This window comes from Hemitrygon akajei, chromosome 11 (assembly GCF_048418815.1).
Source record: "Hemitrygon akajei chromosome 11, sHemAka1.3, whole genome shotgun sequence".
NCBI lineage: Eukaryota > Metazoa > Chordata > Chondrichthyes > Myliobatiformes > Dasyatidae > Hemitrygon > Hemitrygon akajei.
Window position 1 is genome coordinate 148347376 of NC_133134.1, and position 25394 is coordinate 148372769.

Consider the following 25394-nt stretch of genomic DNA (forward strand, 5'->3'; position numbering starts at 1 on the left):
TATTCTAACTTTAATTTAGGAATTCAGGATGAGAAAGGTAATACTGTAAAATAACTGCAGGTTTGGAGGGAGCTATGAGGATGTAGCTCTGACCTTTAATCTGGATGGATGCAACTAGAGGACAAGAATGTTGTGCTCTTATGGGAAAATGCTAAATGCAAATTGGTGTAGCCAATCAACCACCCTAAAATAATTATAAATATGCAGTCAACTGGTCCCTCTCAACAGACAGTAAGCAAAATCAAAAGAGCAAGTTCCTGCCACAGACATCATTATTTCTTTGACAAGTTTGTTTCAAGTTCAACAGCAAGCCCTGTAACATTCCCTCTCATTGAAATGTTGTGGCCTTGCCAATGGCAAGTTGGCACAGCATCTGTGTGAGGAAGGCAGTTATTCCAGAATTAATTATCTGCATTAACTTTGAACTCTTAGCATACTAAAGCTTATTGTACAGGATTGTACTGTAGGATTAGTGTTTAAAAGATTTTATATTTTGGAGATGACATGTCTAAACATCAATATTATTCGTTTTTGGGACATTCTCACTAATTTGATGAACTGTCGTAGTGAGCAATTTCCTTTTCAGATCTGGAAACTCATTAGAGAAAAATCTGCTGTAAAGCATTAATCATTACATATTCAAATGCCCAGGTCAGATCTTCACTACTAAGATTCTCATTCTCATTTATAAAGCCAGTTTCTTATTAAGAGCGCTTGGATGTATTAAGATGCTTAACATGAAAGATAACTGGATTCATTTCTAAATCCTTTCAGGCCCAACTGATCTCAGCATGAAGGCGCTGGCCTCAAATTCGACTTCATCCAACACAAGCAACAACAGGGGTGTACCAGCAGCACAGCTCAGTCCAACAGAAATTAATGCGGTTCGGCAGCTCATTGCTGGCTACAGAGAATCAGCAGCCTTCCTCCTCCGTTCTGCAGATGAACTTGAAAACCTAATTTTACAACAGAATTGACTCCTGTCAGCACAGTCCTAGTGATAACACCCCACATTCTATAGTCACCCAGTTCAAAACTGGAAATGGAGAGGAGATTCCTCTTGTTACAATGATGGCCATTAACCCATTGCTGCTATGGAAGTGATAACGCCACCAACCTTTAACCTCAGACCTTCATCAGGACCAAGCGTGCGAGTGCAGATGTCTTCAACCCAAGGACCTCATTCACCAGAGTATTTGTTTTCTTAGCTGGCTACACAGACTGAGAGATTTGACACGTGCAAGGACTCAGCTCCTCTCACAGGCAGCGGTAGTTCCTGTCCAGTTGCCATACAAAACCCATAAAGCATTCAGCTCCCAGGTGCAATACCTAGTAATGCTGCTAATAGAAATAACCTAGTGCAGGCCTCTGGATGAACAATAGAGCAAAAGAAAATAATCTCTACTGGTTTTGAGCTCATTCTGGTCATTATTTATGAGGATAGTAGCATCAGAAAGTACATGCGTCATTAGACTAATTTACAAAAGCGTTTTTTATTACCAGCCTTTTTGTGTTTTCCTATTGAACATCAGATTCACTAGATACTATCCATGGTGAAGCCTACATTCTGTTACTGCTACAACTAATGGAGGCACTTGTTAGGGATCCACACGCAACATGTCTCAGTATTAATTTGATCGTATATGGAATAATATAGAGCCAAACAAAAGGTAGGTGCATTGATTGATTCTCGTGTGAAATTCATGTACAAGAGACGTAGCTGTGAGTGTACAAGGCCAGTGCTAAAGAAAGATCAAATATTTTTAAATATAATTAGTGAAGTGCACTTTCAAGAACATATAGACCATTTAGTGCTTGCCTGTATATATTGATATATTGGAGAGAACATCTATATAGGTGAGTGATACTTCATTAGTACTGGATATTTAAGCTCTGTAGAATTTTAATGCATTTTCTGATTTCAGAATGTGCGTGTGAAAATACAGGATTTAATTCTGTAATTATGTTATTTTGTACATAGTATCAGCAGAATAGTTTTTTTTAGAAACATTCTATACAAAGTCAAAACTCCAGTTTTAGTCATTGCAGGCTTCACATCAGTCTCTTATTACCAAAATATTTCGGTGGAATTAACAGATGAAGCTTATTGCAGGCAGGACAACTCATCTGTGAAGAAAATCCAGAGCGTGACTACTTTAAGAAGATTCCCTATTCTCTGTTTCAATACCACAAGCAGTGGAACTGCATTCTGTATCAAAGAAAGTGTAACAAGAATATTGTTCAGAAACTTCACATCACTGTATAAATATTTAAAATTTAACCCTAGGCTTGCATAGTTTTAAGCATATCCAGTACTTGCAGGGGTTTTAGTAAAATAAAATATTCCAGTAAACCAATAAGAGTGAGTATTGCCCAACTAGAATGGGCTAAACAAATGTAAACTGAGGGATACATTTTATAGCCAGTCAACTTCTTAGGTGGTTCTCAAATCACAGTTTTGATCATCAGTACCATGAAGTTACATCAAATAACTTCCACTTTATTCACTGCCAAATACTACATTTCATATCCTGCAGGACTTAAGCTTTTATCTCTTCAGCAAATGAAGATGTGTGATGAAATCTTTCAGAACTCAGGTAACAGTTTATACCAAGGTAAACTTTTTACTGTTTTTTTAAAAAAGAAAAAAGGGTGAATACTGTGAAACAGAAACTGGTTTGTCATTTTATACTTTGACTCTGCTTTTAATAGTTAACACTAGCTGCAAAAATAGTTAATCTAAGTCTTTTATTGTAAGAAATAAACACTGTGTTGGGATAGTTTCAAACTAAATTTAGTTCTCAAAAGCTTAACCTTTATTCACTGGCACCAAACTGTATAAATATTTGCATAAGATAGCTCTAAGAAGGCATTAACCAATAATGTTAGCTTGTTTCATTGCAATGGATGTGCTTGATTTCATTCAGGTCAATAACATTACTGTCTACATTCAGGGATAAACTCATTAATTTTGGAGAAATATCTATCTGTTACATTCCAGTGCTAGCAGTTAACCCATCAGAGGAGAGTGGATATTCTTCCAACTACCACGAGCTACCATATGATATCAGCTTTCCAAAGAATTTTACTGAAACCTGTTTTGCTGTGGAAATCTCTCAAATTTGCTCTGAGGATTCATTAAATCTTGCATTTTTCAAAAGGGCTTAACTCCTACGACTTTTAACCAAACTTATCTAGTGAAAAATGTGTGTCTGCACCATAAAATAATGCTACGTTGAAATAAACTTCAGTTATACTTTGTAGAAAGATTGCTTCAGGACTGATGTTGCCCAGATATCACCAAATACATTGGTTACTACTTTTAACCACTAATGTAACAAAGGCTTTTTATGAGATACTTCTACCTCAGTTTTCCCTTCATTATTCACAACGATCAGCTGTAAAATAAAATTTAGCCGCAATCACAAATATACATATTTCCACCAATCCAGAAAACAGAAACTTGGTTATTCATTCCACACCACCACAGTATATTAATAAGTTCCTTTTCTAAACACCGTCCCTCCAATAACTCTAAACACTACTGTCACCTGACCAGATTGTAAATCGAAATGAGGCTGCATGCCAACTTCACCAAGAGAGCTTCGCAAGCATGCATTGAATTGTTTATTTTAACAGATAATTATCAGAAAACAAACATCAATAGAGATTTGAGATTGCATTTTATAGGGAAACCCTTCAAAATCCATGCCAACTTTAGAAAGGCAATCTGTATGCATGCAGTAACATATTGCAGGAAATAAATGATCATTAAACCAGTGACGCATACTAGATATCATTGACATTATTGAATACAGTGCAACCACACATCTCAACCACCTGTTTGTCATACTGAGATGAAATCTTCCTGAGACTCAAGGCCAAAGCAATCCAGCAATATTCAGTTAATTATAGAATGACCTGATAGGTAAGAACCATCAACAGGAATAGTTTTCAACCAGACCTCAACTATTTTGGACCAAAGGAGAGAATGAAGTAGAGAAAAAAAAAATCTAGAAGCAGCAGGGGTCCAAAGAGATTCAGTAGTCCGTGTGCACAACTCACTTAAATGTAGCCGTCAGGTACAAAAATCATGTTAGACTTTATATCAGGAGGGCTGGAAAATAAAAGGGAGGATATTTTTCTACAGCTACACAGAACTGTAGTTAGACCGTATCTACAGTACCATGACTTACCAGCTTTGGATGCCAGCCCTAAATCACCAAGCATTACAATCAATAAGAATGAGGAGCAATTCCATGATCCAGGCTTTTGTTCCCCCCCAAAAAATGAAAGACTTGGGAGTAACTTAATTGAGAACATTAAGATTTTGAAAGACGTTAGAATAGTAAACAGAAGAAAATATTTCCATTATCAGGCAAGCCTCGGGTACAATATATAATCTTGAAATTAAACTTTCAAGGGATGTAAAAGAAGAGCTCACTCACAAAAAAAGAGCTGGCATTAATTTAAGAATTTAAAATAAGAGTTTAGAAGACTTTTTGTTAACTATGACTGCTACAGTTTATAGAACCAAGCCAGGTAACTGGATATGGGTTACACGTCAGCCATTAATTGCAGCAACCTGTATCCCTTCTTGTCCAATTCTGTTCTCAACTCAGTTCCCAGTGCAGCAACTTTTAGCAAACACATTATTTGATGAAAGCTTTAAATCAACACCATTTTCACAACACCTCTTAGGGCAATTAACCTTCACTTATTTTTACTGGTTTAGTTTAAAATATTAAGGCAAAAGTACGCTTCATACTGAAAATGCTACCATCCTCATAACAGCCCAATTGTACAGAGCAATGACATGAATGGATTTTGATTTGATGATGGTCATGACTGTAATAGTTTAAGTTAAAAGGCAATGAATGCTTAATATAACCTCATTCATACACTTCTGGGACCTCGTTCAAGCCGAAGAGCTGTTGATGTTCTCTGCCCTCTGTTTTAAGCTAATCGTCCTTTAAAGTGCTTTGTGTATGACACAGAGTTGCTTGTTTTTTTATGAAAAAGGGTGGGAGGGAAATGTTTTTATTAATGTACAGGATGTTGCAAAATTTTGTTCTGTGTGGGTTGTTGTCCTTAGCAGTTCCAGAAGAAAGACAGAAAAAAATAGGCAAAAGACAATCTTAGCCCCCATTGATGCTGTGAGTAACTTTTTCCATAAGTGCAGCTATTGAGTAAAATTGGGGGAACACTAAGTATTTTTCAGCCATAACTTAAAGTCACTGAAATGTTGTTGCACAATGATAATGAATACTTCTGAGGACTGTGTGTAATTATGCAGTCATCATTCAAAGATCTTAACCCTCTGAGTGCTGATTTTTTTAAAAATTCTAGCTGTTAGGCCGTTTACTTTGTTGAACTACTGTACTATTGCACCCGTTTGCAGAAAATGCTGACCACAGGGGACATTTTCTGTATGGAAACCATTCCAAGTGACACTGAACAATGCTAACCGTACTGTTACAAATGTGGAATTGAAAGGATTAATAAGCATTAACTGGCTTAAAATTTGATGTGTCGTACACAGTTGCAGTCAGCAAATTAACTGGATGTTGTTATTAAACAACAAAGTAGTGGTGCTTTTGGTTTATTTTGATGGGGAGGAGGAGAATCCGTTTCCTTAACTGTTTGTACCTAATACCAATGTGAACTTTGTATTTCCTTCTGATTTTTGACTCAGTGAAAGTGTGGCTGTTTACATGTACAGATTTTGCGATTTTGTGTTCTCCAATACCCTGTATTAATGCTGTAGAAAGAAAATATCCCAAATTCTTTTAATATTTATTGCATATACACAGTGAATATGTTTTCCTATACATGTGGCTAATTATTTTGATTCTTCGTGTTGATATAAGTAAAGCAAATGAGTTTTTTGTATTTTTTTTGTTTGCTAAATGAATAGCATGGGCAGTTCTACTTACATATCACTTTAAATATGAACCAATGATCTTGCTGGAGCTGTCAGTATGGTGTCAAACTAGCAAAATGCACTGGTTTCATTATACTCTGTGGAATATCTTTGTACTATATACATATATAAGATGGAGTACTAATAAAACCAATATACTGTGTATCAAAAAGAATAGTCAGATGCTAATATTCTTTACTATTAAAGTGCTGAGCCTTTTGGTTACTAACATGAACAACTGTAGGGGACTATAAAATCCTTGCTCACACTCCCAATATGAGAACAATATTTATTACAACTTCACGGTGCACAAAGTGGAATTGCCACTATTGCCAGAAATAGTTGTGGATGCTGTTACTTTAATACCTCTGCCTACTGTCTTAGGTTTTCCATAAATCTCCTGGCTGTCTGGAGATTGGTGTCAGCTTGGAGCACTGATAGGTGTCACAGTCATCTCTCGGTTTCATCCATCAGGACCTGTTGGTGTGGTGTTTTGGCGAGTTGTTGATAACACTCTACATTTATACAATGATGGAACCAAACAATTTTGTAGGGTGAGGAGTTGTACACAGCATTAATTTTCCAGTTCCAAATTATTATTCATCTATTCAAACATAAAATGTAAGGTATAGAGAACAAAAACTGATACTACTACCTGGTGCTTCTTGCTCTTCAACAGAGATTGATTAATAGGCATTACATTCATGATAGATGATGAATCACAGTACATTTACAAAAGTTCCAGAAACTAATGGCCCAGCACTGGCTAACAAGAGAAGTTGATGATGGTATTAAAGTAAAAGCTGGTAATACTGGTTATAGAACATCTAACTTGAACACCAGGGGGATTTTGGAATTAAAAGATTTACAGTAATGATAGTGAATGATAAAGAAACTTGCTCATATCATAATATTTACATTTGTTTACAAAAGCAAATGTGAATCCCTTAAAGACAAAAGCAGGAGTTTAATGGAGCAAAATGGAATTATTATCAATAAATAGAAAAATAGAAAATTATGGAACTAAAACCAGCCAATCCACAGAACTCCAGGACCTGCATCCTGAGATTATAATGGAAATTTGTAGAAATAACAGAGCATTGGATAAATGTTAGAATGAACCTCAACTTTTGGAGGATAGAACAATGTTAGAACATAGAAAACTGCAATCTAATTAATCACGTCCATAGAGAGTAATGGTCCTTACTCTTCCCTTTTTCATGCACCCGTCTAAATGGTTCTTAAACATTGCGATCATACCTGCTTCCACAACTTTCCCTGGCACCTACCAGAGTGTAAATACAAACTTGCCTCTTAAATCTGTTTATGGAAAACTTACCCCCTTTCACCTTAAAGCTATGCTTTCTAGTATTTGACATTTGCACCCTGGGGAGAAAGACCCTATTTATGGTTCTCTATTTCTATCTATTTTCTCACTTGTATAAGGACACACCTCAGCCTTCAATGCTCCAATGAAAACTAAGTTTGTCCTACTTATCTTTCTAACTAATACTCCCGAATTTAGTCATCATCCTGGTGAGCCTCTTCTGTGTACCCTCCAAAGCCACTCAATTCCTGTAATGCAGCACAGGACTCCAAAGGTGGTCTGACACATTCCTAAAACTACTGCAGTGCATTCATAATAGCCTCTCCTCTGCACTCACAGGAATATTACTACAATGCATTTTAGCAAAAGACAAAAAAAAGTGATCAATGTCGTACCGAAACAATAGTGGGAAAAAGAAAACATACATAGAGAAAAGTAGTTTGTTTTTATATTTTAAATGTAATATTATTAAATCTATTGTTTTGAAACAAATTAAATTAGGGACAGTGATTTTATGGACTCTCAAATTGCTGTTGATTCAAAGTTGGCAAATGTTGCCCTAAGACAAAAGTGAGTAAAAGTGAAAATAAAGAACCACTGCCTTGTTAACCTAATCATTCCAATAGATAAATGATGGAATCAATGATTAAGGGTGCAATAAATCACTGGTCCCCAACCACCCGGCCGCAAAGCATGTGCTACCGGACTGCGAGGAAACGATATAATTTGTCGATATGAAACGATATGAGTCAGCTGCACCTTTCCTCATTCCCTGACACGCCCACTGTTCGAACTTTAACACACGTGCGGTCATTACCCATGCGAGGTCATCAGTGACACCCTCGCGCCAGGGATCACTGGTTGGCCTCGGGTAACCGGCCGCCTCACGCGGCCAGCGGGAAATGCCATTGCTACTGGCCTGGAGCACAGACAGATGGGCGCCGCCTCTAAACTTGTTTAGCACACTGAATGTTCGTGGGGAACCCGGTGCTAAAATATTCACAGAAGACCTAATTCAGGCTCAGGTTTTCATAAGTAGCAGAGCAGCTACCTCGCTGCGATCTACTGAAAGTCATCCCTTAGGCCGATAGATCCTACCTACCTACAAGGGGGGCAGGCATGTGTGTGCCCTGGCGCACTCCTCGCTCAGTCGGTTGCTCTCTCTGGACTGCGACCTCTGGCCCTTACCTTGTCCTCTCACTGGTGTGTAGCAATGATTTTATGAGGAAAATATGTGCTGTGTGTTTAATATCCAAACATTACTTAAAATGTTATGATGCTGTTGACTTATAAGTGAGTTATAATTGACTTCTCACTATATTCATGTGAGGAAAGTGTGTTTAATGTTAAATTCATTAGATAAACCCTTTTAGAAATGAAATTGAGTGTATTAGCCACTTATAAGTGACTTATAGTTGACTTATCACCTATAGTCCAGTCTATTCCGGTCATGATTAACACCCACACCCCCCCCCCCCCCCCCCACCCGTCGGCTGGTCCGCAAGAATATTGTCAATATTAAACCGATCCGCAGTGCAAAAAAGGTTGGTGACCCCTACAATAAATGAACACCTCAAGAAGGATTACAGATTAGGAAGAGTCTTTGTGTAATTTACAGAAACAATAATACTGGTTAATCAAACAAAAGAGATCTTTGGATTTGATAGAATAAATGAGGAAAATCATCTATTTGGTGTATTTAGATTTTCAGAAGATTCTCAAAAAAGTGTCAGTCTTAGAAATAAGCAGTCATCTGGCCTTGCAAATCAAGCCAGAAGTAAAGAATTTAGGTGTTATTATTGACTCTGAGCTAAATTTCAAATCACATACTGTAAAAACCATATTATTAAGACTGCATTCTTTCAATTAAGGAACATTGCAAGAGTTCACTTTTTTAAAACAATCTCAAGGCACAGACAAGTTCATACACACTTTTGCTTTCAGCAATTAGGCTGCTGCAATGCACTCTGTTTAGGACTGCCTCAGATAGATATAAATCAGCTGCAGCTTGTTCAAAAGGCAGCAGCAAGAAGCTGAGCACATTCCGCTGGTTTTGGCATCATTACTCTGGCTGCCTGTGCCCTCTAGGATCAATTTTAAAATGCTCTTAATTGTAGTTAAGGTCCTGAATAATCTTGCTCCTCCGTATATTGGAGTGTCTATCCCCTTACATCTCTTAATCATAAAATTAGATCTGTAAATACTAGTTTGCTTGGTATTCCGAGAGCCAAGCGTATAAGAACTGGTAATGCAGCCCTTTGCTCTGAAACACCAAAAATCCGGGATATTGTACTCACTGAGATACTGTATATCCGGCTAGTACTCCGGAATGTTTTCAACACGCTTCTAAAAATCTACTTTTTAAAATGATGCCTTCTCATAGGAGTACTTAATGCCTGCTGATGTTAATTACATTTATATAATTTGGTCTATTCGATTACATTTTAATCTACATAATGTTTGTCTTATGATTTTTAATTTTGTCTCGTATTTTATGACTACTGATTTACTTTTACAATCTATGTAAAGCACGTTGAGCCCGCATGTTAATTTACGAAAGGTGCTATATAAATAAAATTATCATTACTATTCTCAATCAGGTTGCATGGTTGGTCAATAGTACAGTGCACACATGGTTGGGAGTAATGTACTGACAAGCAATGAAAATTGATTAGCAGACAGAAAGCAGAAAGTGAGAAGTAGTAAAATGGATCTTTCTGTTTTACTTAGGTTGGCTGGCTGAGACTAATGTAGTTCAATGCTTAATGTTCTCTCTCAATAGTTGAGTAGAGAGGATCAAATGTCAACTTCCCAAGTTTGCTGATGACACTAAACTGGATGGGATCGACTATAGGGCAGAATATAAAGAGGCTTCAAAGTTATAAACACATTGAGTAGGCAAGCAAATGAAAGATATATATTTAAAAAATCATTTGGGTGCACTTTTTAAATGTTGAAAGACTGAGTAATGTTGATGTTTAAAGGAACCTTCCTTGTCCACAAGTCACTGAAAGTCAACAGGCAGGTGCAACAATGATTTAGGAAGGTGAATGGTACATTGTTCTTTTGTACTCAAAACTCGAAATGGCACTGCGCATAAGATGCACTGCTCCCTCTACACCCAGAGAACTGAATCCAGATTTGGTCATCATAACATTTTTTTTTTTAAAAGATGCACTTACTAGAGAGGATGCTGTAAATATTCATTAAAGTGTTTCCAGAAATGGCAGAATTGCCATATCAAGAGATCTATAATTCTTATACAGGAGATCTTATTAAAACTTACAAAATTCTGAGTGGTTGATGGATGGCAAGGAACTTTTCTCTTGGCAGAGTGGTAAAGAATCATGTCCTTCTCATAGGAGGACATTTAGGACTAAAATTAGAAAAAAAATAATTCTTCATGGTGTGGTGATAATTTGGAATTTGTGACCCATTGGGGCTTTAGAGGCTCAGTCAACTGTTTGCTACATTTGGTATTAAGAAATCAAGAGATTATTGAGATAATGCAGGAAATGGCAGAGATTGATAATAATCCATCTTGATGAATGGTGCAAACAAATGGCCTTTCCCTCTCTTGTGTTCTTGTTGCACTGTGTCAAAACAATTCACAACCCAAACAAAAGGCATGTATAAAAGTACATTTTCAGCTGGGCAAAGAAATCAATTGACCACTAATGATCCCATTGTAACATTAATTACTAGATTTAACATTGTGCTAATTTTAATGGATTATGGTAAAATGCAGCAACTTCACTGAGATCACAGACCAGTTCTGCAAAGCACATAATTTGGCCAGTAGCTAGTGGTGATTTGCAGTTCACAGCTTGCTGCTTCTCTCTGCATGTTCCTGGCTAATTTGTGCATTAATGAAGGCTATGTATTGCTCAAATGCCATCATTTATTTCAGCATAATCTCATTTGTGCTTTCACTTGGCTGAATTGAGGTAACACACTAGCTGTGTGTAATTGGCACACCTTCTACCTAAACCTTGTACATAAAGCAACTTAGTTTATTAACCTTCCTCATTCTATCTGCCCTGTACCCTGGACATATCTTTAATCAATGTGGTGAATGTTTATTCTATTGTTCAGATGCTGACATTTTCTCCTTAGCAAATTTGTATTTGAATGGAGCAGTTTTTTTACTTGGGGTTTAGTCCCAAGGTACCATACAGATCTATGCTGGGATTACAGTCTCTGTTTATCAGTGGCCTGTCCCATGAGATGGAGAAGTTTATAAAAAGAAAGTGTCACAAAAGAACCACATGAGGGTGAAAGTAGGATGGAAATGGGCAGCAAAGATAATTAAATTTGAATTCTGTCCATGTACAGGAAAGGGCACTCTTGCAGTTGTCAAGGTACAAGGGCCAAGGGAGAGGAGCTCCAACTAAGACTGAGGTAGGTTGTTACATATATCCCTCAGAGATAGGTGTAACTTCGAAGTATAGTAATTATCGAAGTATTTATACCTTGTATTACCTTGAGATTCTTGCAGGCAGTCACAAGACAAAACACAATAGAATCCTTGAAAAATCCCACACCATAAAGACTGCCAAACATCTAATGTGTGAAAATAAACTCATCTTACAAATAAAAAAGTACAGAGTCCCCAAAAGTAAGTCCATAGCCGCAGAGCCAGTTCAGCACTGGAGGCAAGTGCCGATGGCTGCAGGCCACAGATGCAAAGTCAGTTCAATGCTGCCACAAAGTAAAGACTCGAGAGTAGTGAGCTGAACACCAATTTGTCCTTCAGCCTCCATCTTTTTAAACACCTTCATCTTTTTAAACTGGCTTGGTGCCCAAATCAGCTAAGTTGGTTTGTTGTTCTCTCTTAGGCATGGGCCATGCCACTTCAATCTAGCCCCAGGTCCATACCTGCATTCTCGAGAGTAGTGTACCAATCCTTCAGGGTATTTCTAAAATGCCAGATTGTACAGACAGTTCTAAAGCACAACTGCCAAAGGGAAATTACAGGCTGCAGATTGCAGTGATCACAGTCCAAATGAATGGCCATAGCTCTACCCTTGATCTGGGAGAAGTGAGTGGTGTTGAGGCAAAAGGTATTCAGTGCAAGGACAAGTTTACACATTTAAATGTGGACAGGAATTGTTTGGGCCTTGAGAGCCCACTGGTCATCCCAGTATGGAATGGAAATAGGGATTGTACACGCATTGCAAAGAAAAGCTATTTGGGACCAGAGAACTGTAAACTGTCAATATGTCAGAGTATCTTGCAAGTAAAAAAGTACAGAGTCAAAGTACAGGAAGTAATTAGCAGGTCACAAGTAGGCAGAAACAAAGACTCTGCCCTGTCCTGCTTTTGTGAACCTTGGACAGGAGGTAGATACTAGCTGTGTGACCACAAGGCTAGAAACGTCAAGGGAAAACAAGGTACTAAGCAGTTGAAGGAGCAACATTCAATAATACTTCACGTAGGTTTACATAAATGGTTCAAAACCCAAATCTAGTTAATAATTGGAAGATCATCTGGGAGAAATGGAGAATTTAAGAAAAGAATTCCAGAGATTAGAAGCTAAAAGGGATGTGTGCTAACGTTAGAGTTGCAAAAACTGAATGCTTGAGGCTTTATGAGAATGTACATCTTTCATAATTGTAAGGCAAAGAACATGAGCAAACAAAACTATGGATTTAGTTGAACACAGGTTGAGAATTTGAAATTGCAGACACAGTAGGGGCAGGAATCATAGGGATAATGAGTGCTCAGGTCTACTAAGAGAGTAAGCAGTGGAAGAGCTTTGGAGACAAGATTAATAGAAGTTTCAGCAACATATACTGAGAGAAGGGCTAATGACAAGACAGCCTTGTAATAGACTTCCAGCCTTGTAGATGGTGTAATATTCTAGACAGAAAAAACTTGGGAGTCACTCAGCAGATAAAAATATGAAACTTCTAACATCTGATTTGGTCTCAGACAGTGGGCAGAGAGAGTCAAATATTTATTGGTTAGGAATTGATTTCCTGTGACTGGCGCTGAAGGCAGTTACATTAGGATTTACTAATATTTAATTGGAGAAAATCTCAGGTCTTTCCATTCTGAATGTCAGGCAAACTGTGACAAATTTGAGGCATAGATGATTTGAGAGCCCGTAGCAAATTAAAGTTGGGTATTATCCGGGAACATGTGACATCATTGGATGTTGATAACAGGCAACATGAAGGTTTAAAAAAAAACAAGGTTTGATCCTTGGGGCACTCTACAGATTAGAGTTCAAATGGAAAATATATTAGGTGAGATTCACTAGCTTAGAAGGGAGATAGTTTAGAATGGAACTGGATCAGATCAGTCACACCTCAGTGAACAGAAGAGGCACTGGGGAAAGACTGGGTCCGACAACTCCATGGATTTGTGCTCTAGGGCCAGCCACTCCTTTAGTCGAACAGTTCTAGTACAATACTGCCATCTATCTACTGTCTGGAAAATTGCCCAGGTATACTCTATTCAAAACAGATGAATAAATTAATGCTGTATCATCAGTCTGTTCTCAAGCAGCAGAAAAAATGTGATGTAATGTGCCATACACAGTGCTATTCAGGGGCATTTACTCATCATAAATGCTCTCACTGATGCCGAGTCTCAGTTCTGCCACGATCACTCAGCAGACCTCATTTCAGTCTTGATCCTGTGAAGTCCAGAAGACAGCAGAGTTGGGGACAGAGTCATTGTTCTCCACCAACATCTGAACTGCAGAGTCTGGCTAAACCTGAAGGCAATGAGAGTCCAAGCAAACACTCCACTGGCTGAAGTCACACCTAGCAATAGGAAGATGGTGGTTGCATTTGGAAGTCCAGGATGTTCTTGCAGGGACTCCTTAAGGGAGCATCCTTGGGTCAAACATTTATGTCTACTTCATCAATGACTTTTCTTCCATCTCAAGGACAGAAGCAGGGATAGTTGCTGATGATTGTGGTAGATGCAAATTCTTTAAACTTTCAAAAGTGCTTTTGTATGGGCTTCCATAAGGGACCTAGGATCAAGGTCAGAAAATACAGCGACGCCAGAGTGTCAGGACAGATTCCTCTCAGCTTCAGGACATGAAGAGGAAAGGGGAGTTATTCACAGTGGAACAAATGGGAAGTGTTGTTCCACAAGGATCAGTGCTGGGACCACATTTTGCATGAGACATTTATGCTTGGGGCGAGTGGCTGTATAATGCTTTTGAGGGAGAAAAGAAGGCACAGTTGGATGAGGAAAGGCAGGAGGTGGCTTGGATTTAAGCATGGGGTGTGGATTGTTATCTGAACAGCCCATTTGTGTGGAGGTTTTTTTTTGTCCAGATCCATTTGAGAATTCCAAGACAGTGAAAGAAACCCAGCTGTCTGCAATGTGACCTGGACGGCAGTAATTCTTGCACTGTACTAGTGTCAGCCAATATTCTCCCCTGACATTACTACATAATTACTGGCTACAAGTGCAAGCCAGAGATACAGATTCTGCAACACAATTCATCCTCCAGCTGGTATTGGAATAGATTCTTCTCAACTGCTCGAATCAGCACAATGACAACAATCAAACAGCTTCACACATCCCAAAACAGGCACCCCATCACAATTATTTCCACCAAAACTTACAACCTCCAACACCAAGAAGTATGCAGGTAGCAAGTGCAAGGGAGGCTTAAACTATGCAAGTTCCCTTCGAAGCTATAATCTTTAACATAGCTTTTCTTTCAAATCCTGGAAGGCCCACTCACATGTACAGTGGGAGTATCTTCACTAAATACACTGCACATGTCCAAACCAGTGGGGCTGCTATCCCGAGTAAATTGTCAATGACTCCACACCCCATGGATGAATGAGAAAGGTGGCAAGGTCAATCAAAGTTTGCATTAAATGAGACCACACATGGATTTGCTCAAAGTGGGGCAACCTTCCCCAAAACAGCAAAATGAACAGCAACTTTTTCAACAAGCACCAAGCTTTCATAGCACGCCATCTTACATTTGCTATCTCCTCCAGTCTTTCATTCTGCATTTACTTTGTGTGCCTCAATAGCCTCTTTTCAGTAGGCTATAACCGCTCCCTCCTTACTATAATTGCATAACTTCTCCTTATTAACATGATTCCTCATTTTTGTGTACAACTTCCCATTTACACCCCCCCCCCCATTCTTTCCTCAATGTATGCTCAAGGGATCACCAGATTCCATTGTCACACTCGGGTAAGCCCAATCCATTTGCAGGTAAAAGATTAAATGACACTTTCTGAAGAGGAATAAGGAAATAATCCCAGGGTTTTGGTGAATGTTCCTCATGAAGTAGTATTTATTTTTGAAAATAGGAAATATTATTTTTATCACAAAGATTTGGCAATTTGTTGGGGGATGTTCAAATGGTTCAACTTTGTAATCAAGAACATATAAAGTATACAACCTCAAATTCTTACTCTTCACATCCACGAAACAGAAAAAAAGAATGAATGACAGAAAACACTGGAACCCCAAAGTCACCCGTGCACAATCAGCATCCCCCCCCCCCCACCATGCAAGCAACAGCGAAGTCCCCAAAGAGACCATGGTCTAGAGTCCATCCAAAGCTATGATCCATCCCAACACTGCCATCTCAAATAGGCTCTGTTTTTTACCCACCCGTGCAACTTCTTTTCAAAGGTGTTTCATTGGCAGCCGAGTTCTGTATGCTTTTTTCATTTCAGAACTATTGTTTTTCATCCTATACAGCTCAGAGTTCATCTTTGTCACATTGCACATTAATTCTACATTTACTTTCACTACCAGCTCTTGCAGAACTGGGGGCAATGCTCAGACATCTGACTGCTGCAGAACTTTATGTCACAAATTGTTTTTTTTAAAAATATGCTTCTGCAGAGGAGAAAACAACAGTCACTGCTCACAGCGTTTCATTTGGCTGCAGCAATTCAAGTGTCAGGCAGTTACCGGGAGTTATTTAAATATAATTTGCAGCACTGAGGTGCCAGAAATTGTGCGTCACTGCTGACAGAAAAACGTTAGGTGCAAATGTGTAGCCCAGGGCTGATAGAATACTGAAAGCGATTTCTGAACCAGTTTCCACTTCCTTCAATTTCTGCCAGTATCCCTCAGCCTTGGTGATGCTCTGGGTGGGACACTGCGCTGCCACAGATAGACAATGGCCAGCTCATTGCTTCAAGTCTGGACAACTAGGGCTGAATAGGTTTAGTTGTTAATTTTCTTCATAGGATACCATAAAGCAAAACCTTAGTTTCCAAGCAAAGTCCTAAACATAATTTAGGTCAAACTCTCAGCCGATGAGTGAGACAAGAATCTCATGGGACTCTGTACCACAACCCGAATTGCTACAGTAGGAAATAAATGAGCAATTAGTGCTTCAAAAGAGGTCCGTTTGACTTTACTCACCTTGTATTCTGACGAAACTTCTAAAGGGGGAAAATAATTTGCACAATTCTACTTCAATGACATCTCAATTCTAGACTTTGGCCATTAATAAGGTTCCTTTCAAAAAAAAGGGGGGGGAAAAGAAACATTCTGGCATATTAACAGGTTTCTAATGAATCAATTTTAGACAAGTTGTTTAATAGCTCGCAAGTTATTAAATGGTTAGTTGCTTAAGTAGAAGATGAATTGGAACAAAAGTTGTGCTTGTTCCCAGAACTGGGAAAAGAGCCAGAGGGATCAACCAACAGTTAAAGACTGGGTGGGGTTGGCTTCTGTATCCCAAACTAAAAGCATGAAAGCTGAAGGATATCAACTACAAAAAAACAACAAAATTTGCCAGTCACTAATCAGTCCCAAATACATATTGGATGTTACCCAAATACAAGAATTAACTCACGAGTTGAAGGTACCCAGGTATTGCATAGCAAAACTAAGTTCATCTGTGCAAGGACTGCAACACTGGTGGATTTAGAATGGACCAAGTGGCTCGGGGAACATCCATGCAATTCATCAAAAAAACAACTGTCTTTGAACAATTTAGGGGATACTAAAATTCTTTCAGGTTAAACATCATTTTTCCATATAGTGAGGCTATTAGAAATAATTACTTTTAGCAAAAAAATCTAAATCACTTTACAGAAGTGTAATTATGGAAAAAATGATAGAAGTCATAGAAACAGCACAGAACAATGAGGCACAGAAATGGGCCCTTCATCCATCTAGTCTGTGCCAAACAGTTATTTTGCCTAGTCCCATCAACTCGCACATGGACCATAGCCCTCCATACCCTTTGCATCCATGTACTTATCCAAATCTTGCTTAAGTGTTGAAATCAAACCCATAATGGCCACTTTCTCTGGCAGCTGATCTGCACTCTCACCACACTGAATGAAGTTCTTTTTCATGAGGCGAAACAAAGGTTGGGTAAATAAGTTACTCAGCAAATTTAAATTATGACAATTTTCAATGAAAGTTCAAAAAAAATTGTATCAGGTAATGTACATGGGCCTAGAGTCTTCCGTCATTGTAGGTGGAACAAAAGGCGATTAAGCTCATAGTGAGATTTCAAACTGTTGATAAACATTTTAAATTGGTTTGTGGACCTGAACCCGACAGGAGGTCAGTGAGCACAGAACTGATGGATGAATAAGACTTGGGAGCAGGTTTGGATCTGGGCAGCAGACCTTATGAATGGGATTTCCTTTCTAAGATATTAGAATAGATAAGCTTGGAGATAACAAGAATAAAATGAGGCCTTCAGCATTTAGGAGGTGCTGTTAAAGAGGACGTAGACCATCTTGGTGATGCAGTGCAAATAACTAATGAAATTTCTAAAATGAATATAGTTATAATAGCATTCAAAATCTAATTGAAAAATTCAATTAAAGATAAAAGTATTGTACTTAGCATTAAACATTTGTCTACCAACTTCGTACAGGCACAACCAACAACTGATTGAAAAATTGCCTTCACTTCAAGTCCTGGTGAAAAATAATTGGGGCTTGGAACATCAGTGTTGCATTTCGTATCATATTCAGATTATTATATGCCCTTTACTATTAGTATCACCTTAATTAAATTTATACCATGAAATACTTCATTTTTCAATTGAAGGAAATATTTCATGGTAAAATGTAATTGGGATGAAGCCAAAAGTTAAAAAAAAAATCTAAATCAAATATGCTGCAAAATGTGACCCTGATGTTTCAAGCTCCAATTATTTTGCATCAGGACTTGAGGATAAGACATTTGTCTGCCTTATGTTATTGGTGTCAGTTCAGGCAGTCAGAACATTGCTTTCTTCCAACACCATATAGATGTGATAATTGCACACATGGTACCATTTTATTAAGTTAAACTTTGTTAAATATTGGGTATGCATCCTAATACAAATCCATCAGGATCCATTTGAAGATAATAGCATAAACAAAAATTCAGAATATGGCTGTTGAGGGCAGGTAACTTGTTTTTAAATTACCATAAAAATAAGAAAATAAACTTTGATTGTTCCAAACGTCAATCTAAAATACTTAAATTGGTCTTAAGTAGAGCAAGTAAAAACTTATTAGATTTCATGCATTTAAAATCTGCCCACTGTGAGACTGTGCCGACAATGATGCCAATTTAATCTAATCCCATCTGCCTGCACATTGTCTACATCTTAAACCAAACTTAGTATCTGCTTCCACCACCTCCCCTTGCATCACGATCCAGACAAGAAACCACTTTAAATAAGCAATGCCTTGTAAATCTTCTTTAATGATTCCCATCCCTCACCTTAAACCTTTGCCCTCTAGTTTTGACATTTCAACCCTGGAAAAATTACTGTGCATCTTATCATTTTATACTTTGCTTAGGTCATACCTCAATCTCTGACATTTCAGTGAAAAAAAAAATCCCAATTTCCCCAACCGCCCCTTATAGTTAATACATTTAAATCCAAGCAACATCTGGCAAATTCCTTTTTCACCCTCTCCAAAGCTTCCACGTTCTTCCTGCAATGTGGTGACCAGAACTGAATGCAAAACCCAAGTTTTATACAGCTGCAACATGACTTGTTTTAGTTTTGTACTCAGCGCCCCAACCACTGAAGTGTGCCTTCATCACCTTATCCACTTGCACTGCCAGTTTCAGAGCTATGGACTGCCCACCAAAATCTCTCTGTACTTCAATACCAACCCTCCCCAAGATCCTGCCAGAACCATCAATTCCTCCTGGTGTTCAGACGTGATAGCTCTGGCGATCTCCTGCTCACCCACCTTTGAATATCTGTACTTCAATACCAACCCTCCCCAAGATCCTGCCAGAACCATCAATTCCTCCTGGTGTTCAGACGTGATAGCTCTGGCGATCTCCTGCTCACCCACCTTTGAATATCTGTTGGTGAAGTGTCACTCATACTACCGGTCACAAAAGTTCGATTCAGATATCGAGACTGCATTCTACATGCCACCTCAGACGATCATGACTCCTACATTTAACGAACTATATGCAGTGGCAAACAGATTTGAAACAGGGTACCCAGAGGCTTTCTTCTTCATTCTTGATGACTCATTCCTCAATACAAGCTCTGGTACTGGCATGTAAAAAGCACAATGTTGTAGTCATCATGGGGGATTTAAATATCCAGGAACTTGGGGCAATCAGGTTGGTGCTGAATCCCAATAGAGGGAATTTGTAGAATGTCTATGAGATAGCAATTCAGAGCAGCTTGTGTTTGATCCCACTGGGGAAAAGCAATTTTGAATTGGGTGTTGTGTGATGAACCAGGTTTGATTAGGGGACTTGAATTTAGGTTAAGGAGCCCCAAAGAGTCAGTGATCCCAAAGAGTCCTGCCTCGTTCCTGTACCAAAGACGCCGCGCCTCAGTGGCTCCAATGACTACAGACAGGTGGCATTGACCTCCCACATCATGAAGACCCTGGAGAGACATGTTCTAGAGCAGCTCCGGCCCATGGTTAGGCCACACTTAGACCCCCTCCAGTTCGCCTATCAGCCCTGACTAGGAGTTGAGGATGCCATCGTCTACCTGCTGAACCGTGTCTACGCCCACCTGGACAAGCTGGCGAGCACTGTGAGGGTCATGCAACACTGTGTGTCAGACAGAGTGGTCAGCAGCACCGGGGCTCCACAGGGGACTGTCCTGTCTCCCTTTCTCTTCACCGTCTACACCTCGGACTTCAGCTACAACACAGAGTCTTGCCATCTTCAGAAGTTTTCTGATGACTCTACCATAGTTGGATGCATCAGCAAGGGAGATGAGGCTGAGTACAGGGCGACGGTGGGAAACTTTGTCACATGGTGCGAGCAGAATCATCTGCAGCTTAATGTGAAAAAGACTAAGGAGCTGGTGGTGGACCTGAGGAGGGCTAAGGCACCGGTGACTCCCGTTTCCATCCAAGGGGTCAGTGTGGAAATGGTGGAGGATTAGAAATACCTGGGGATACGAATTGACAATAAACTGGACTGGTCGAAGAACACTGAGGCAGTCTACAAGAAGGGTCAGAGCCGTCTCTATTTCCTGAGGAGACTGAGGTCCTTTAACATCTGCCGGACGATGCTGAGGATGTTCTACGAGGCTATGGTGGCCAGTGCTATCATGTTTGCTGTTGTGTGCTGGGGCAGCAGACACCAACAGAATCAACAAAACTTATTCGTAAGGCCAGTGATGTTGTGGGGGTGGAACTGGACTCTCTGATGGTGGTGTCTGAAAAGAGGATGCTGTCCAAGTTGCATGCCATCTTGGACAATGACTCCCATCCACTCCATAATGTACTGGTTAGGCACAGGAGTACATTCAGCCAGAGACTCATTCCATCCAGATGTAACACTGAGCGTCATAGGAAGTCATTCCTACCTGTGGCCATCAAACTTTACAACTCCTCCCTCGGAGTGTCAGACACCCTGTGCCAATAGGCTGGTCCTGGACTTATTTCCACTTGGCATGATTAACTTATTATTTAATTATTTATGGTTTTATTTTGCTATATTTCTTCACTATTCTTGGTTGGTGCGGCTGTAACGAAACCCAATTTCCCTCGAGATCAATGAAGTATGTGTCTGTCTGATTATAATATGATGGAATTCACTCTGCAGCTTGAGAGGGAGAAGATAAGGTCAGATGTATCAATATTACAGTGGAGTAAATTATAGAGGCATGAGAGAGGAGCTGGCCAAAACTGATTGAAAGGGAACACTAGCAGGGTTGACAGCTCGACCACAATGGCTGGAGTTTCTGGGGACAATTGGGAAGGTGCAGGATAGATACATCCCAAAGACGATGAAGTATTCTAAAGGGAGCTGACAAGGGGAGTCAAAGACAGCATCAAAGGAAAAGAGAGGGCATATATCATAGCAAAACTTAGTGGGAAGTTAAAGGTGTGGGAAGCTTTTAAAAACCAAGATGGCAATTAAAATAGCCTTAAGGATAGAAAAGATGAAATATCAAGGAAAGCTAGCCAATGAAAGAGGAAACCAAAAGTTTTTCTTCAGATATACAAAGAGTAAGAATAAAGGCAAGAATGGACATTGGAACACTGGAAATGATGCTGGAGAGGTAGTAAAGGGGGACAAAGAAATGGGGGACAAAAAAAAGCAAAGTTACTAAGTATTTTCCCTCAATCTTCATTGTGGAAGACACTAGCAGAATGCCAGAAAATTCAAGACTGTCAAGAGGCAGAAGTCAGTGTGGTTGTTATTACTAAGGGAGGGGAGGGGAAAAGGAATGGGGAAAACGGGGGCAGGGAGAAGGAGAAGCTGAAAGAGCTAAAGGTAGATAGGTCACCTGAACCAGATGGACTACACTCTGGAGTGCTGAGAGAGGAGGCCGTAGATATTTGGAGTCACTAGAAATGATCTTTCAAAAATCGTTAAGATTCTGGCTGTTCAGGAGAAATGGAAAATTGCAAATTTCACTCCACTCTTTAAGGGAGGGAGGCAGAAGAAAGGAAATTATTGACCAGTTAGCCTGACTTCAGTGGTTTGGAAGATGCTGGAGTTCATTATCGAGGACGAGGTTTTGGGATAGTTGGAGGCACATAATAAAGTACAATATTTTGCAAAAGTCTTGGGTGAATATATAGATAGAGATGGAGAGGGAGGGGGAGGGGAAGTGGGGGGAGAGGGAGGAGGGGGGAGAGGGAGGAGGGGGGAGAGGGAGGAGGGGGGAGAGGGAGGAGGGGGGAGAGGGAGGAGGGGGGAGAGGGAGGAGGGGGGAGAGGGAGGAGGGGGGGAGAGGGAGGAGGGGGGAGAGAGAGCTAGGGTGCCTAAGACTTTTGCACAGAACTATAGTAATTTTATGTATTGCGTTTTACTGCTACCACAAAACAACAACAAATTTCATGACATATGATAAACCTGATTCTGATATGGGCCTCCATTCTGAACTGAGATTGGGAAGGGAACAGGAAAAAGGGATTCATGTTTGAGAAAAGGGGAAGGGAAAGGGGAGGAAGTGGGAATGCCCACAGAGACATTCTGTAATGATCAATAAACCATTTGTTGAGAATCAAATGGCCTTCCGTGGTGTCTCAGAGCTGTGTGTTTCTGTTCTTGCACCACTCCTCACCCTGGCACTCATTCTCTGCTACCTATCCTATACCCCTCCCTTGGCACTCCACCTTCACCATTCCTAATATTCTTTGCTCTCATCAGATTTACAAAATCACTCTCCACTCCACATCCACAAATACAGTATTGTGCAAAAGTCTTAGACACTCTAGCTACATATTTGTGCCTAAGAATTTTCCACAGTACTGTTAGACAAAGTCAGCATCATTTCCTTTAGGGGGGAATCTTGCCTGAAATCTGTTGCAATTCTTTGATAAAATAGTAAGCAGGATAGACATAGGAGTCAGTGGATGTTGTTTATTTGTGGATTTTCAGAAGGTCTTAGACAAGGTATGCACAGGACACTGCTTAACAAAATAAGAGTCCATGGTATTACAGGAAATATACTATTATGAATAGAAGACTAGCTAACCGGCAGGAGGCAGAGAGTGGGAATAAACAGTGCTGTTTCCAGTTGGCTGCTGGTAAGTAGTGGCATTCCCCAGGGGTAGATCTTGGGACCGTGTGATGGTTATTCACTTCGGGTTTTTTTTGCTTTCTATATAGTATCCGTCTACCACTTGTAAGATCAAAAACAGATGCAAGTAAACTTTAACTAACAGTTGTTTAATTTCTGGTCATAAAAAGTGAGTCTTCAGTTCTTAAAATGTGAATGGAATGCAGTAATCAGCTTGAAGTTTAAAAAAGGACTCTAGAGAAAAGTTTTGCAAGTAAGCTCTCTATTTCATAGACACTGCATCCATGAAAGCAGATGCTAGTTGTTGCACCCGCTTTTCTGCTTGGAAGATGCAGTATAAGATAATGATTTGTTTCAAACAGACACGCTGGCTCTGAAGTTGCTTAGTTCAAGAAAGCTCGCAGATGTATATCATTTAGCTTATCAATAAGTGATGTGTTTATAGTTGATTTTATGTGCCCAAGAGAAGTTAGCTTTGCAGAATTAGTTTGTGAACTGAACATTAGCTGAGGCCTATATCTCTGAAAATGCTTCAGATCATTTGTGTTAAAAGAATATCTGAGGAACTATGAGGGCTGATTGATAAGTTTGTGGCCTAAGGTAGGAGTCAATTTTAGAAAACCTAGCACATTTATTTTTCAACATAGTTCCCTCCTACATTTACACACTTAGTCCAGCGGTCGTGGAGCATACTGATCCCTTCTTTGTAGAAGTGGTCCACAGCAGGGGTGATTGATAAATTCATGGCCTAAGGTAAAGTCAGATGAGTTATTAATTTAAGACTTTCTGCATTATCACTTAAAGAGTTGAACTGTACGTGCCTGTAACGAGAGCATTTTGGACCTCCAGGTGGTCCCACAGCAGGGGTGATTGATAAGTTTGTTGCCTAAGGTAGAAGGAGATGAGTTATACAGCTTTCGTTACATGCACGTGCAGTTCAACAGAGTGAAAATGCAGAAAGTTTGAAAGTTAAGAACTCATCTCCTTTTACCTTAGGCTACAAAGTTATCAATCACCCCATGCTGTGGACCACTTTTGGAGGTATAAGACGCCGACTTCTATAAAGAAGGGATCTGTATGCTCCATGACCGCTGGACTAAGTGTGTAAATGCAGGAAAAATAAATGTGCTAAGTTTTCTAAAATTGACTCCTTCTACCTTAGGCCAGAAACTTATCAATCACCCCTTGCATGTGTGTGAAGTTACCCAAATGGGAGAAAGAAAGGTACAAATGTAGAGAACAGTTCTAACTTATTAGGTATGGGGGTAAGGAACATCAAGAAACAAGAAAAAAAACTCAAGGTGAATATGAATCAATTCCTTCACCTACTACAATTCATTTGTCTGCATCATAGGTGAGTCTTGTTACGTTTACTAAAAATAATTTGGTAATCAGTTGTGTTTAAGAACTGCTTTATGCTTTCAGAAATGCTTTCTGTTTAAGAAAGAAAATGCAATTTGAGAATATTTTTAATTTTTCATGGTTCAAGCTAATGATTCAGTAATTCAAGGTAAGATAGAAATCTGAAAATTTGAAAATGTTTAAGATTAGAAATCTAATGAGTTTTAAGTGTTTTAAGAGTGTTATGTGGATTTAAATGTGTATCACTGAAAATAAATCAACTGTGTTTAAACTACTTCGTCAACTGTAAGTATCTTCTCTTTGGTAGGGAGAGGGGACCCACTGCTCAAACAGTGGGTATTGGCAGCTAAACTTGCCTTGGAGAATAAAGAGGAAAGTGAACTAGTCTTTGAAGGTTGGGTAGTTAAAGTATAATCTGTTTAGTTAGAGTACTTGTGGCTATTTATATCTAATAGGGCTTAAAGTCTTTATTTGGAGTTTAGAACTTCACAAATCAGCAAACCCAATACCATCATAACTGCTTCTTTTCCTGTTATATGTCAATAATTTGGATGATGGAATTGATGGCTTTGTGGCCAAGATTGCAGATAAATGAAGATAGGTGGAGGGGCAACTAGTGTTGAGGAAGCAGGGAGTCTGCAGAAGGAGGTACACAGATTGGGAGAATGGCCAAAGAAGTGATGGATAGAATATAGTGTAGGAAAGTGTATGGTCACATACTTTGTTAAAAAGAATAAAGGCATAGACTATTTTCTACATGGGGAGAAAATCAAAAAAATCTGGAGGTGCAAATGGACTTGATGGTCTTTGTACAGGATTCCCTAAAGTTAGCTTACAGGTCAACT

At 39.3% G+C, this 25394-nt stretch overlaps 1 protein-coding gene across 5 annotated transcripts in view; it reads left to right on the forward strand.

Moving 5' to 3' along the window:
- Window positions 1–6672, forward strand: part of nol4lb (nucleolar protein 4-like b) — a 340315-nt gene extending 333643 nt beyond the window's left edge. For all 5 annotated transcript variants that reach the window (XM_073061905.1, XM_073061907.1, XM_073061906.1 and 2 more), the window contains one exon: window positions 775–6672. In XM_073061905.1, the coding sequence (XP_072918006.1) occupies window positions 775–977 (203 nt within the window). In that variant the 3' untranslated portion in view covers window positions 978–6672. The remainder of the gene's footprint in view (window positions 1–774) is intronic.
- Window positions 6673–25394: the final 18722 nt, after the last annotated feature.